The following is a 13775-nucleotide window of genomic DNA, read 5'->3' on the forward strand; positions in this document are numbered from 1 at the left end:
ATACCACTCTTCAGTAAACAGTTCCTGCAATGTCCTGGGAGGGAAATCCATATCCATTTATTGTTTTTTCTCATATCCACAAATGTAATTTTTATAACAGTTTTCCCCTTGCTGCATATTCTTCATGTTGGTTTCATTTTAATCAATAGTCCATCACATTTTTGTGATTACCAATTATTAACCAAGTAAAAGTCACGGAGATTAATAAAACTTTACTGCTACAAAGAGTTACCACGTAACTCTAATGAATATAAAGAAAATGCCGTATTTGCTAGCCCTTCCACTCTGTAATGCGTTGTTAAAAACAACATGCTAGGGAAGACAATTATATATTTTAGTTCAACACCAAAAGCCCTGGAGAGGAAAATTAAACAGTGAAAATTCAGTAAACAGAGCATTAAAGGTGACAAACAGCAGCATGAATTGCTGGTAAGATTAATGGCAAAACCATATATTTCTTTCTTAACCAGTCAGAGGCTATAAATAAAGAAGCAAGAAAAATAAAACTCAGCAACTCTTATTGCTATCTCTACATTTAAAATAAAAATAAAACAAAATACAAAGACATGTTCTCATCATTTTGGAAGAATATTTATTAGAGCATCAGGGAAGAAGGAAGAAAGAAAAGCACATACCAAAAAAAAAAAAAAAAAGTGTTCAGCTCCTGTGTTTCCTTCTATATTTAGGAATGATACTCCAGAGTGCTGACTCTGTTACTTGGAAGTCCTAACTTTAAAACTGTTTTTTATCACTTCAAACTTAGCCACCCTGTAGCCAGTAGAACACAAAATCCATTCTGAATAATAGAGGACCAAAGAGGTTGTCTTTCCATGTAGCTTCACTTTACGTTAATAATCATATTAAAGACATTATTGGGGGTTTACCATTCATAGCTTCAAACTGATTAAGAAAATGGCCAAATTCACTTCATGCATTATCAATTTTGCAATTTAAAAAATGAGAAGAACTCAGCTTTGATTGTAAGTACAAACTCAGACTGTCAGAAACAGAGCAAGAACGTCAACCCTTAACACTTGCCAGTCTTTACTACACATCCAGCCAGAGCTAAATAAACAAATCCCCACTACATTTAAGTAGGACTTGAATCCAAAGTTGGTTTGGGCTGCTCTCTTTATTTATAAAAGTAATGACAAAGTTCAAATGAACTTTAAGAAATTATGTTCAAAATGTTCTATTTTCTGATACAAGGATCACGGTTTGTAAAGATTTTCTTTAAAAAGGCATGGCTTACTTCTAGTGATGGTTGTACAACTCTGTGAATATACTAAAACCTACTGAATTGTACGCTTTAAAAAGGGCGAATTTTGTGGTATGAATTATATAGTTCGATGTAGCTGTTATAAAATAGAAAAGGTTTTTCCCCTAGCTTTGATGCTTAAAATATTAACATGCAGTTGTCAGGAAAACAGGATCTAAAACATCTAGTTCCTCAACTATGTTTGATAATTAAGATCTTTCTGTTTCTCGAACAATAATACTGATGTTGAACAAGACTAAACACACACCCTGGCTATCAAAAGACCACTTCAGGTTCACTTTAGATTTAACAGAAATATTTTTGGTTCAGATTTATATATAATTCAAGTCATTTGAATAATGGCTTCTTTTTGGATATCGGCTTACAGTGACATACGCTCAAAGTGGTCAAGATCATGTACGTGCAGCACCTGTTTGGTTTTGTCTTACAATGGCTTTATTGAGATACAATTCACATAAGATAGAACCTATTTTTATTATTATTATTATTATTATTATTTTTTGAGACAGAGAGAGACAGAGCATGAACGGGGGAGGGTCAGAGAGAGGGAGACACAGAATCCGAAACAGGCTCCAGGCTCTGAGCTGTCAGCACAGAGCCCGACGCGGGGCTTGAACTCACTGACCGCGAGATCATGACCTGAGCCGAAGTCGGCCGCTTAACCGACTGACCCACCCAGGCGCCCCTATTTTTTTTAATGTTTTTTTATTTTGAGAGTCTGAGAGACAGAGAGAGAGAAGAGAAGCAAGCATGAAGGGAGGAGGGACAGAGAGAGAGGGTGAGAGAGGGAATCCAAAGCAGGCTCCACGCTGTCAACACAGAGCCCGGGGAGGGGCTCAATCTCGCGGTTCACGAGATCATGACCTGAGCTGAAATCAAGACTCAGACACTAAACTGATTGAGCCACCCAGGCACCCCCCCCCCCCATAGCACCTATTTTTAAACAATGTTCAAAATTATGCTTATAGTTCAAGTAAACTCTGGACCTATTTTCAAAATAAATTGAAATAATGGCTACTATTGTATAAGCAAAATTACAAATCATTAAAGGTCCTACAAAAAGCCTTGAGATGTATCTTTTGTCTAATACTAAAAAGAAAATATACACTGCCAAACTGAAGTGAAATTGTGAAATAAATCAAATTATGGGGGTGCCTGGGGGGCTCAGTCAGCTAAGCGTTGGACTCTTGATTTCGGCTCAAGTCATGATCTCGCAGTTCAGGAGTTCAAGCTCCACGTCAAGCTCTGTACTGACAATGCAGAATCTACTTAGGATTCTCTCTCTCTCTCTCTCTCTCTCTCTCTCTCTCTCTCTTCTGTCTCTCTGCCCCTACCCTGCTTGCTCTCTCTCTCAAAATAAATAAAAGAAAAAAATTATTTTAATAAATAAAAAAGAAATCAAATTATGAAAATAAAAGTATGAGTCTTCAGAAACAGAATTTCCTGTCACTTCTGATTTTAAACAATTCACAAAAAGACTATGAAGCCAAATTTTAACCAAAAAAAAAAAGATGTCTGTAACATATTGGTCGGTATGTCCTCCAGAGAAAAAGAAGTGTAATTCCTGCCACAGTAAAACGATTTTACACTATAAAAGAATTCTTAAGTATGAATGGGAATATACATACACACACACACACACACACACACACACACACACACACACACTAGTTCAATTAGTATTACTGCTGGGTATGGATAGGCTTCTATGAATTATGATACTGAAGTAACTAACAGTGATCATAGGGTATTGGTCATAGTACTCAGTCAAAATCAATTCAGAATATGTATTGTGTCTATAATTTGACTCACACAAGAAATAGCATGTGAAAAAGGACTAACTATAAAAACAATGTACTCTACCAGAGGATATTAATATAAAAAGCTTCTGGGGGCCAGACTGAATGTCTGAGTGATGACTCTAGAAGTAGAAGAAGTTACCTGAAATTAGCTGAGTACTACATTATGTTTTGTAAAATTGTATTTGTGTTATGCACAACCTAAGCATTCCTTAAAGCCATCTTAAGGTCACAGATACTTCAGAAATCTGGGAACATAAAGATAAGACCCTACAGAGAAATGAAACCAAACATCAAAGAAGATGGCATAAAGAGACAGTGCAGTTTAGGAAGAAAGATGTCATACTGGAATGAAGCTACATACATCTTACAATTACTGCTTCAATTTATCCTAGGGAACTGAGTACTTTTAGCCTGACTGTCTACGGCAACTCTAAGAAAAAATTGCAAAAACCCTACCATTTGAGAGTGATGACACTGAACTATTTTTATATCTAATCCACCTTTAATCACTGCATGTTTGGAATGGAAGGAGATTGAAAGATGACCTAGACACAAAGAATCAAAGTTGATCAACTGGCCTATTTGACCCCATACACAGAATCTTTCTGATGAAAAAGAAAGCCAGTATGGTGAGAAGTAAGCAAGCATAAAAGCATACCATCTAGAACACAAAAGGGAACATTTGACCCAATGCCTAGTATAACAGCCCCACAGTTCCTTATACTTATAGCTAATGGACAGCAAATTGTATAAATAATTTAAGTTTTCTAGAAAGCTAAGAGCCGTGATATACTATTCAGGAAATGTACACATATTTCTGGCACTCAGACCTGAGGGAAATTTTTCCCATAGGCCCTCATAGAAGAGAAAATGTGTAACATAAAGCCATGTTTCAACAATATCCCAATCATGAACACAACGTATTTCACTGGATAATTACATATAACACTGTATAGCTAAAACACTGGAATGAACTTAAGTAAACAGAAGCTATAGTTCTTCATGACTTAAAGGTCTGACCTAGCAAATAACTGCCCTCTTGATAACATTCACTGATACATACTTTCTAAAGCATGATGCAGGCTACCTACATATCAATCCATGCATCAGCTCAGGTTGTACAAGGTTTTGCACTGGGTCCTCAGTTGTTCTCTACCACTCAGAAACAAACTAGTGGTTAAAAGCAAGGACTCAGAAGCCAGACTGCCTGTACTGGAATCCTATCTTCGCTCCTCAAAAGAAGTGTGAGTTAGCTTTGGCAAATTATTTAACGGCTTTCTGTCTCTGGAACCACCTATGGAAAGTGGAGCTGAAAATAATACCTACCTCACTATTACCAAAATTAGACAAATTAATGTAAAGCGCTTAGAACAATACCTGGCATGGGGGAAGCCATTATTTTAAGTGTGAAAAACTGTGAACTAGCAAAGATGGGTTAATTTAAATGTACTGATTTCTCCTTGACAAAAGGCTCTAAAAACCAACACTCCAGAGGCACTGTGAATTTGAATTTTGCCCTGTTTTGGGTGGTATGTAATACTGTGTTTTTTTTTTTTCCAACGTTTTTTTTTTTTATTTATTTTTGGGACAGAGAGAGACAGAGCATGAACGGGGGAGGGGCAGAGAGAGAGGGAGACACAGAATCGGAAACAGGCTCCAGGCTCCGAGCCATCAGCCCGGAGCCTGACGCGGGGCTCGAACTCACGGACCGCGAGATCGTGACCTGGCTGAAGTCGGACGCTTAACCGACTGGGCCACCCAGGCGCCCCTGTAATACTGTGCTTTAATGCTAGTTCATGAAAGAGTATATATATATATATATACATATATATATATACACACACACACACACACACACATATATATATATATATGAAGGACATGAACATATATATGTATATATGAACATGAACATATATATGTATATATATATGAAGGACAAGGTAGTAAGACTACCTTGTTGTTAGCCACGTTTGCCTCCACTATCAGGCCACACAAACAGACGATACGCCCACACCACCTATTTTGGAAAAGTTAGTTTTACTGGTAAATGCACTGAAAATTGTTAAAGAATCAAATTTCTGTAAATTAAACTAAAATACATCCAAATTCATAGAATTCACAACAGTAAATTACCATATAAGCAACAGGCACTGTGGGTTCAAAATAATTGAATCTGACAGGCAATGTATACTTACTTTCGCTCTAGCAGCAGGCAGTAATCAACTATGACAGGCACCATGTCCTTAAGAGAAACCATAAAGAAAGCATCACAACTCTGTCCCCTTTGTCCCTTGGTTACATGTAACACATACTCAAAGTGGTCTGCTAAAGACCACTGGTAGAATGTTGGGAGAATATAACTTTATACTGTGCTTTATGCCATATCTTAAAAATGTGAAAACACTTTTACCCAGTAATTCTGTCTGGAAATTTATCCTGAATACATTTGAGAAAAAAATGTTGAATGCATTAAGGTGTTCACTGTGCAGCCCTATATCAGAAGCAACAGGAAAAGAGGGAGGACAGGAAGAAATTGCAATTAAATACACATACAACATGGGAAAACAGTTAAGTAAATCTGTCTTTTAAATAAAATATTAGGTAGATATTACAAATTTATAGTTTATAATAACATAACAAATATTAGGTGACCCATATGTATTTATCTCCCAACCTTATAAAGAAAATTTGCAAAGGAAAAGAAAAAAGAGAATACATCAAATTGATAATAGAATATAGTTGGTCCTGTTGGTGGTTCAGTTGATTAAGGTTGTCCATATTTTGTCACAAGCCTCCAAACCAGCTATTTCAAGGTTGATTTAACTTCTCGGTTTCATAACATTTTGATTGCTTTAAATTCATCTTGTACAGACTTGTACAACTGAATGGCAACCCATAATTTTGGCCTTTTTCAAGAGAAACAGTCTGAGGGAGAAACAGAACCTTATTATTAGTGGAAACTGTCAAGTAACCAAGCATTAGATTTCAGTAGCACTCTTTCATTTTCTGCTGGCTGCAGGGAAATGGTTTCCTTTAAAAAGAAGGCCTAGATTCTAGGTAGAAAAAAATCCCACCAGGGAAGAAGGCACTATGTGAAGAAGAGAATACTATATGCTAACACGTGTTTGACAAAACAAATAGAACTGAGGAACCCTTATCATTTGAGAGAGGTATCAGAAGGACTTAACAACCTTAAAAGGATTATGGGGCTATACCTGACCCATCCATTCTGCTTCCTTTAGTCACCAATATTCCTTATAATAAGATTTAAAATCTTATTTAGATTCTTGAAAAACATGAACTAAAATCACAGAGAAGTGTTAAATCATATTAAAATCATGTGAAAAGTGTTAATGCTACAGCAACTGTCAACCCTGCATGAGAGTACAGTGGGCCAAATAATTTGGAGAGAAAAAAAAATCTCCCTAGAAATTCTGGGGGAAATTTTTAATAAACATTCCTTATAATACACAGCTGAGTTCCTAAGAAAGTGAGGGCAATACTCAGGAGTCGAAAAGTGAAAAGGGAACTGAAAATCAAAGCCATAAGCCCAAAATTGTCACAGAGACTGTCTTACACATTTGTTGGTCTCATCAAAAGCTTGGATTTTAATGCCAGAAAGATTTCTCTAAAAATTTTTAAAGAAAGATTACCAAAACTAAAGATTATATATAAAAACAATAATAAAAGTGATACATGTTGAATTGATAGCCTTACGTCTGTAAACTGTCATTTTTAGAACACTCCAACAGCATCAAAATATACAGTTTTCTCAAGTATATGGAACATTTACTAAGATAGATAATGTATTTTAGGCCATAAAACAAGTTTCAAATTTAAAAAGAATTAAGTCATACAAATTACGTTCTCTGACCACAATGGAATCAGAAATTAACAAAATAAAGACTGAAGAGATGACATCACTATAGATTCTCCAGATATAAAAAGGGTAATTAAAATGTCATGAGCAACTTTTACCCAGTAAGTGTGACAACTCAGATGAAATGGCCAAATCTCTTTAAAGAGAGAAAATACCAGAAACAGAAGAAATACATAACCTCCTAAAAATCTCCATTTGTAGTTAAAAACCGTCCTACAAACTCTTTTTAAGTTTTTATTTAAATTCTAGTTAACATATAGTGTAATATTGGTTTCAGTAGAGTTGAGTGATTCATCACTTACATGTAACACCCAATGTTCATCCCAACAAGTGCCCTCCTTAATACCCATCATCCATTTAGCCTATCTCCGGCTCACCTCCCCTCCAGCAACCTTCAGTTTGTTCTCTATAGTTAAGAGTCTCTTATGGTTTGCCTCATTCTTTTCTTTTCCCTTTCCCTATGAAATGTTTTGTTTCTTAAATTGCACATATGAGTGAAATCATATGGTATTTATTTTTCTCTGACTTATATCACTTACCATACAGTCTAGCTCTATCCACAGTGTTGTAAATGCCAAGATTTCATTCTTTTTGATGCCTGAGTAAGATTCTATTACACACACACAAACATACACACACTTCCTTTTTATCCATTCATTAGTTGATGGACATTTGGGCTCCTACTATTGTTGATAATGCTGCTATAAATACGGGGTGCGTGTGCCCCTTCGAAATATTTTTCTATCCTTTGGATAATACGTAAGAGTGAACATAAATGTCCTTATAAAAAAAGTCATGTGGTTATACATCATAACCACATGACTTTCTCCCAGGTATGCCAGGTTGGTTTCAAAAACCAATCAACATAATTCACCATATTAACAAATAAAAAAAGAAAAACTATATGATCATCTCTACAAAGAAAAACAATTTGACAAAAGCCAACAACATTTATATTTCTTAGGATATTAAGAATAGAAATTCCTCAACCTGATAATGAGCATCTTTGAAAAACTACAGCTATCATCATATTTATAAATCAAAGACTGATGCTTTCCCACTAACACCGGGAACAAGACAAAGATGTCAATTTTCAAAATTTCTATTCAACATTAATACTGGAGGTAATACTGGAGCCAGTGTAATAAGGCAAGAAAGAGAAATAAAAGACTGCCAGATGGGAAAAGAATAAATAATTCTGTCTTTATTTGTGGACAACATGATTATCTTTGTAGAAAATCTGGTGGAATATACAAAAAAAAAATTAGAATAAACAAGCTTAGCAAGGTTGCAAGATGGAAGATCAAAGTACTAAAATCACTTGCATTTCTATATACTAGAAACAAGCTGAAACAGAAGTAAAAAAAAAATACCATTAGCGTCAAAAAAAAAATATTATGCAACTACCAAAATGGAAAAAAAAAGACATTCTTTGTGAACCAGTATAAAAAGATTTCCAAGATATATTAAGTAGGAAAACAATACAAAATCACAAGGAAAAAATTTGTGTTAAAGAAGGAAAAAAATATGAATGTGTGGGTGGTTACAACTGTGTACATTTGCTTGTATTTATGTAAAGAAAATCTGGAAATCTACATGAAAATTAGTAACAATGGTGAGAGGCAGGTGGAATCTGGGCAGATGGCATCAAGGTGGCAGACTTTTCATTGTATACATTTTTATACTTCGCAATTTAAAAAATTTTTTTTAAATATTTATTTTGAACCAGAAAAGAAAGAGTGAGTAGGGGAGGGGCAGAGAGAGAGCCCCAAGCAGGCTCCGCACTGTCAGTGCAGAGCCCGATGTGGGGTTCGATCTCATGAACTGTGGGATCATGACCTGAGTTGAGGTGAGGTCAAGAGTCAGACACTTAACTGACTGAGCCACCCAGGCACCCTATACTTTCTGATTTTTAAATTATACAAATATATAACTAATACAAAAAAATGAATGACACAGGTAATACACCTATGTATAGTCGACCTCAACACTACAGAAATAACTGGCTAGAACATTAAGAGGACACACACAAATATGTATAAGTCATATTTATGTAAACTGTATTTATATAAAGCATCTACTGTAGACCAGGGCCATTGCTAGGTGTTAATGATACAGATTTAACAGAACAGACATATATTACAGTCTGGTACAAAGATGTTTAAAAAGTAACAACGAAGGATGATGAAAGTTATGAGAAGGGAAATACGAAATGCCAGGGCATGAATGTTAGGAAGGAGGCCTAACTAACCTAAGTCTGCCTTCCTTGGAATGGGATGTTTAAGTGAATACCTGACAGACAGCAGTGACCAAGCCAACTACGGGGATGAACGCGCCATCCAGTGAGAGGGAACAGTAACTTGCAGGAGTCCAGACATAGGAGACAGCAGAGAACCTTGGGGATTGAGAGAGACAGTACGACCAGAGCATGGAAAAAGAAGGCTGGCAGTAGATGCAAAGGGGCATGTGCAAGATCCTGGACTTTATTCTAACATAATGGAAAACCACTGAAGGGGTTTTAAGCAGAGAAGATTAAAAATTTAAGAATTGGGGCAGTTTTACAAGTGGTTTAGAGTCTCAGAATACATGTGTAGACTTTAATTACTTCTTTGCAAGTCTCTACTATATGCCGCTCGCCAACTTCCATTCCCTGCAGCACTTCTTAGTTCTCTTGGTCTAACCTCTTTCCAATTCCAAATTTCTGTTCACTCCCTTCTCTTTCTTTATCCAATGAACTTTGCAATGCCTTGAAAAGAGTACACATAGGAGACTCCCACTTCTAGGGAGGTGGACCAGACATATTTTTCCCTATCTCTCCTACTAATATAACTAAAATCCCTGGACAATATATACAACACAAACCTAAGACTCTGCAAGGTGGAAGAAGATGGCGGACCTACCAGGGATCTCAGGACCTGAGGAACAACACAGTGGTGAGCTTTCCGGTTCCCTTTTATCATATATCCCAGACTTAGAAGTGAAGAAGACTGGCAAGGTGGAAATGCCCAGGCACACATATAGAAAAAGGCTCAACGAAAGCTACTCTCTCTAGCCAAAAAACCAGAAAAGAAAGAATCTAGCGGGGGGGAAAAAAACAAAAACAAAAACCCAACAACCCTTGTAACAGTATCTGCTCTATTCTGGTCAAACACCACAGAAAAAAACTGTGCCCCCACACCCACTGTGATGCGTAGTTTTATATATCAAGTTGGCTGGACCACAAAGTGCCTAAATATTTGGTCAAACATTATTCTGCTGTGTCTGATGTGTCATGTTTTTAAATGAGATTAACATATGAGTCAGATTCAGTAAAGCAGATTGCCCTCCCTAATGCAGAAGGGAACATCTGTTCTTCTTGGGTCTCAAGCCTGCCAGCTTTCAAGCTGCAACTACATCCCTGGCTCTCCTGGTTCTGAGGCCTTCAGAGTTGGACTGGAACCACACATTAGCTCTCCCAGGGCTCTGACTTGCCAAATAAAGATACTGGGACTTCTCAGTCTCCCAAATCCAGTGAGCTAGCTCCTTATAATCTCTTTATTTATATATTTATAATTATGTTTTATGGTTGAAGCAAAAATTGTAATACTGTGTGATGTGGTTCTATATACACATAAAGAGAGAAAGAGAGAGGGAGGGGGGAGACATGTCTATACCCCCTAATGGTTCTGTCTCTCTGGAAAACCTTGACTAATATACTCACCCATGCCAGCCAAAGCTGTGTGGAAAACCTAGATTTCTACTCTCCACAGCACATAACAAGGTATCACAGTCCTCCCTCTGCTGAGCAGGGTGTTATCAGAGAAGTCTATGAAAGTCGGGACTTTCAGTTCTAAGAGTGCAGTAACAAACCCCTACTCCTCCCACATGGAGACTGCTAGTGGAATTCATGTAATGAGGCCCAATGGAGTGGTGTCAGAGGAGACTTACAAAATAATTAGAATTTTCAGCAATGCCCAATCCAGCATGTGTCACCATGTGTCAATGGAGGCCACATGGGGAGCAGTACTGAGACATTCCTATCCCTAACTAGTCAGTGAAGTACCAGAGAAGGCCTAGTAAGGGGCAGGAACGCCCATCTCTGTCCAGCAGTGAGGATGAGCACCCTCTATCAGGTATTAATGGAGATTGAGAGGGGAACCTATACTTTTGCCCCCACCTAACAGTAAGAAGGTAGGACCCCTTCCCTTATCAGAGCAGTACCAGAAGTATCAGAAGCAGTACCAGAAGCAGTACCAGTACAGAAACTTTCTGTACTAAAACAGAAAGTTTAAATAAGATTTGGAGTCTCACAGTAAGATCTGGACATCCACAATGTCTAGATTTCAAAAGGAAATCATAAATCATACCAAGAACCAAAAAGATCTCAAACTGAATTAAAAAGCAGTAGTCAATAGATGCCAACACTAAAATGACAGAGATGTCAGAATGATCTAACAATGATTTTTAAAACAGCTATGATAAAGTTGTCTCAATAAGTAATTGAAATCTTGAAACAAATGAAAATATACAAAGTTTCATCACAGAAATAGAAAAAGATATAAAGAATAACCAAATGAAAATTTTAGAACTGAAAAATACAGTAACTGAATGTTTAAAAAACTCTAAGGACTCAACAACACAATAGATGGTTCAGAGGGGAAAAAAAAATGAATGAACAGGAAGAAAGGAACAAACAACAGAAATTTCCAATCTGAAGGAGAAAACAGGCTGAAAAAAAAATGGGACACTCAGGGACTTGTGGGGCTAGAACAAAAGACCTAATGTATCATAAGAGTCTCAGGAGAAAAGATAGAAGGTAGAACTCAAAAAGTCCTCAAAGACATAATGGCCAAAAATATCCCAAATTTGGCAGAAGACATAAACACACAGATTTATGCAAATATTACAAATGTAAAGGAATCCACACCAAATACATTTTCAAACTTCTGAAAACTAAAGACCAAAAAAACCCCAGAAATCTTCAAAGTGGCAGGAAAGAAATGACACCTTAGCTATAGGGAAAAACAATTTGAATGACTGGGTTTCTCATCAGAAACCATGGAGGCCAAGGCAAGTGGCAGAGCCGTATTTTTCAAGTGCTGAAAGTAAGTAAGTGTCAACCTGGAATACTAAATTCATTGGAATATCCTTGAAGAATGAAGGGGCAATCAAGACATTCTATGATGAAAAGACTCTACTGCCAGCAAAACTACCCCCAAAGAATGGATAATGAAGGTTTTCTAATCAGAAAGGAAACAAAAGAATAGACACCCTGGAACACTGAAAGAAGGTGATAAGCAAAAATAAAGGGTAAAAGTTAATAGGCTTTCCTTGTCTTAAGTTTTCTTAGGTTTTATGGTTGAAGTAAAATTACAGTACTGTGTGATGTGGTTCTAAATGAAGATTAGGAAGGGAATACAACAACCTAGATGAATCATCAGGGAATTATGCTGAGTTAAAAAAAAAAAAAAAGCCGATCCCAAAAGCCTACATACTATATAACTCCATTTACATGACATTCCTGAAATGACAAAATCATAGAAATGGGAATAATTAATGGTTGGCAGGGCCTAAAGAGGGGATAAGGATGGGAGGAAAGAAGGTGTGGCTATAAAAGGCCAAAATGACCACTGTATTGGTCAAAATCCTGGTTATACAGTTGTAATACAGTTTTACAAGATGTTCCCACTGGAGAAAACGGAGTTGAAGGTACCTGGGATCTCTTTGTATTTCTTACAATTGAATGTAAATCTACAATTATCCCCAAACAAACAAAACTAATTAAAAGAAAAAAGAAAGAGGATACACAGTTCTCATGCCTGCCCCTAGCTGTTCTCAACTCACTTAAATAGAGCTAAATCACTCAAGGTAATGCTTTCAATCTAGCTTCCTAAAGAAACCAGGTCCTTATCAATTTTGAACATTTGTAACTATAAACAAGATAAAATACTACTTAAAGCCAAATCTATTTCCATATATTAAGCCTTCCTTTCCAGAATCTAATTATGGAGAGACAAGGCAGGTTGTCCAGTGTATTATCCCTGGTGGCAATCTCCTAGACACCTGAAAATAAGTTAGGTGGGACCAGTAAGATCTCTACCTCCCAACTGCAAGGACTAAGCGCAGACTCAACTTTGCATAGGATCTGTAGGCAAAACTGGGCAGAAGACATTCCAAGACTAGTCTACAATCACCTTAAGCAGTTGCTGCCCAAGATGATCACTCCGCTTAACCCATTTAGAAGGCTGCTCTCACAAGAGCCCTAAAAGAAAGGAGAGCGGAAAAGGACAGGTCCCTCTCTTGAAGCAAAACCTTCAGACCATCCAGCCAGACCTGGTCTGGAGAGACACATGCCTCTCCACAGGATATTGAGAGATCAAGGGCCTACATGCAAACTTCTGATCCTTCTGCCATTAAGTACAGCCTGTGCTATGCGCTGCTTATGGCTATGTGCCTGAAGTCTTTCAGTGCAAACACAGTGAACCAATACCTGCTTTAAGAATATTCCTCTTAGTCTCAAAAACTTGCAGAATGTCTCTAAAAAAAAATGTCTGAATTTTTGGTCTCCAAAATTAAAATCAAAAAAAGAAAAAGCAATTATTTCTCTAATCTCTTCTTCAATGCACAGTCCTATCAACTGGCCTAGGTGAACTGCTTCTCTTGTTAGATATTTGTATAAATTTAAAATTAAAGAAGCAATATAGATATGTGAATAAAACACTGAACTGACAGAAAATCTATATTTAAGCCTGTCAATTGTCTGAATGAGTGAATAGATCATTTTATTGCACTGTGACTATCTTACCATCTGCCAACTGAAGATATAATCTCT

General features: G+C 36.8%; 1 protein-coding gene across 16 annotated transcripts in view; it reads right to left on the reverse strand.

Annotated features, from left to right (window-relative positions):
- VPS8 (VPS8 subunit of CORVET complex) overlaps positions 1-13775 on the reverse strand; it is a 252516-nt gene that overhangs the window by 167747 nt on the left and 70994 nt on the right. For all 16 annotated transcript variants that reach the window (XM_045037181.1, XM_045037182.1, XM_011286041.3 and 13 more), the window contains one exon: positions 5280-5326. In XM_045037181.1, coding sequence (XP_044893116.1) covers positions 5280-5326 — 47 coding nt within the window. The remainder of the gene's footprint in view (positions 1-5279; positions 5327-13775) is intronic.

The sequence above is a fragment of the Felis catus genome, chromosome C2 (assembly GCF_018350175.1).
Source record: "Felis catus isolate Fca126 chromosome C2, F.catus_Fca126_mat1.0, whole genome shotgun sequence".
Taxonomy (NCBI): Eukaryota; Metazoa; Chordata; class Mammalia; order Carnivora; family Felidae; genus Felis; species Felis catus.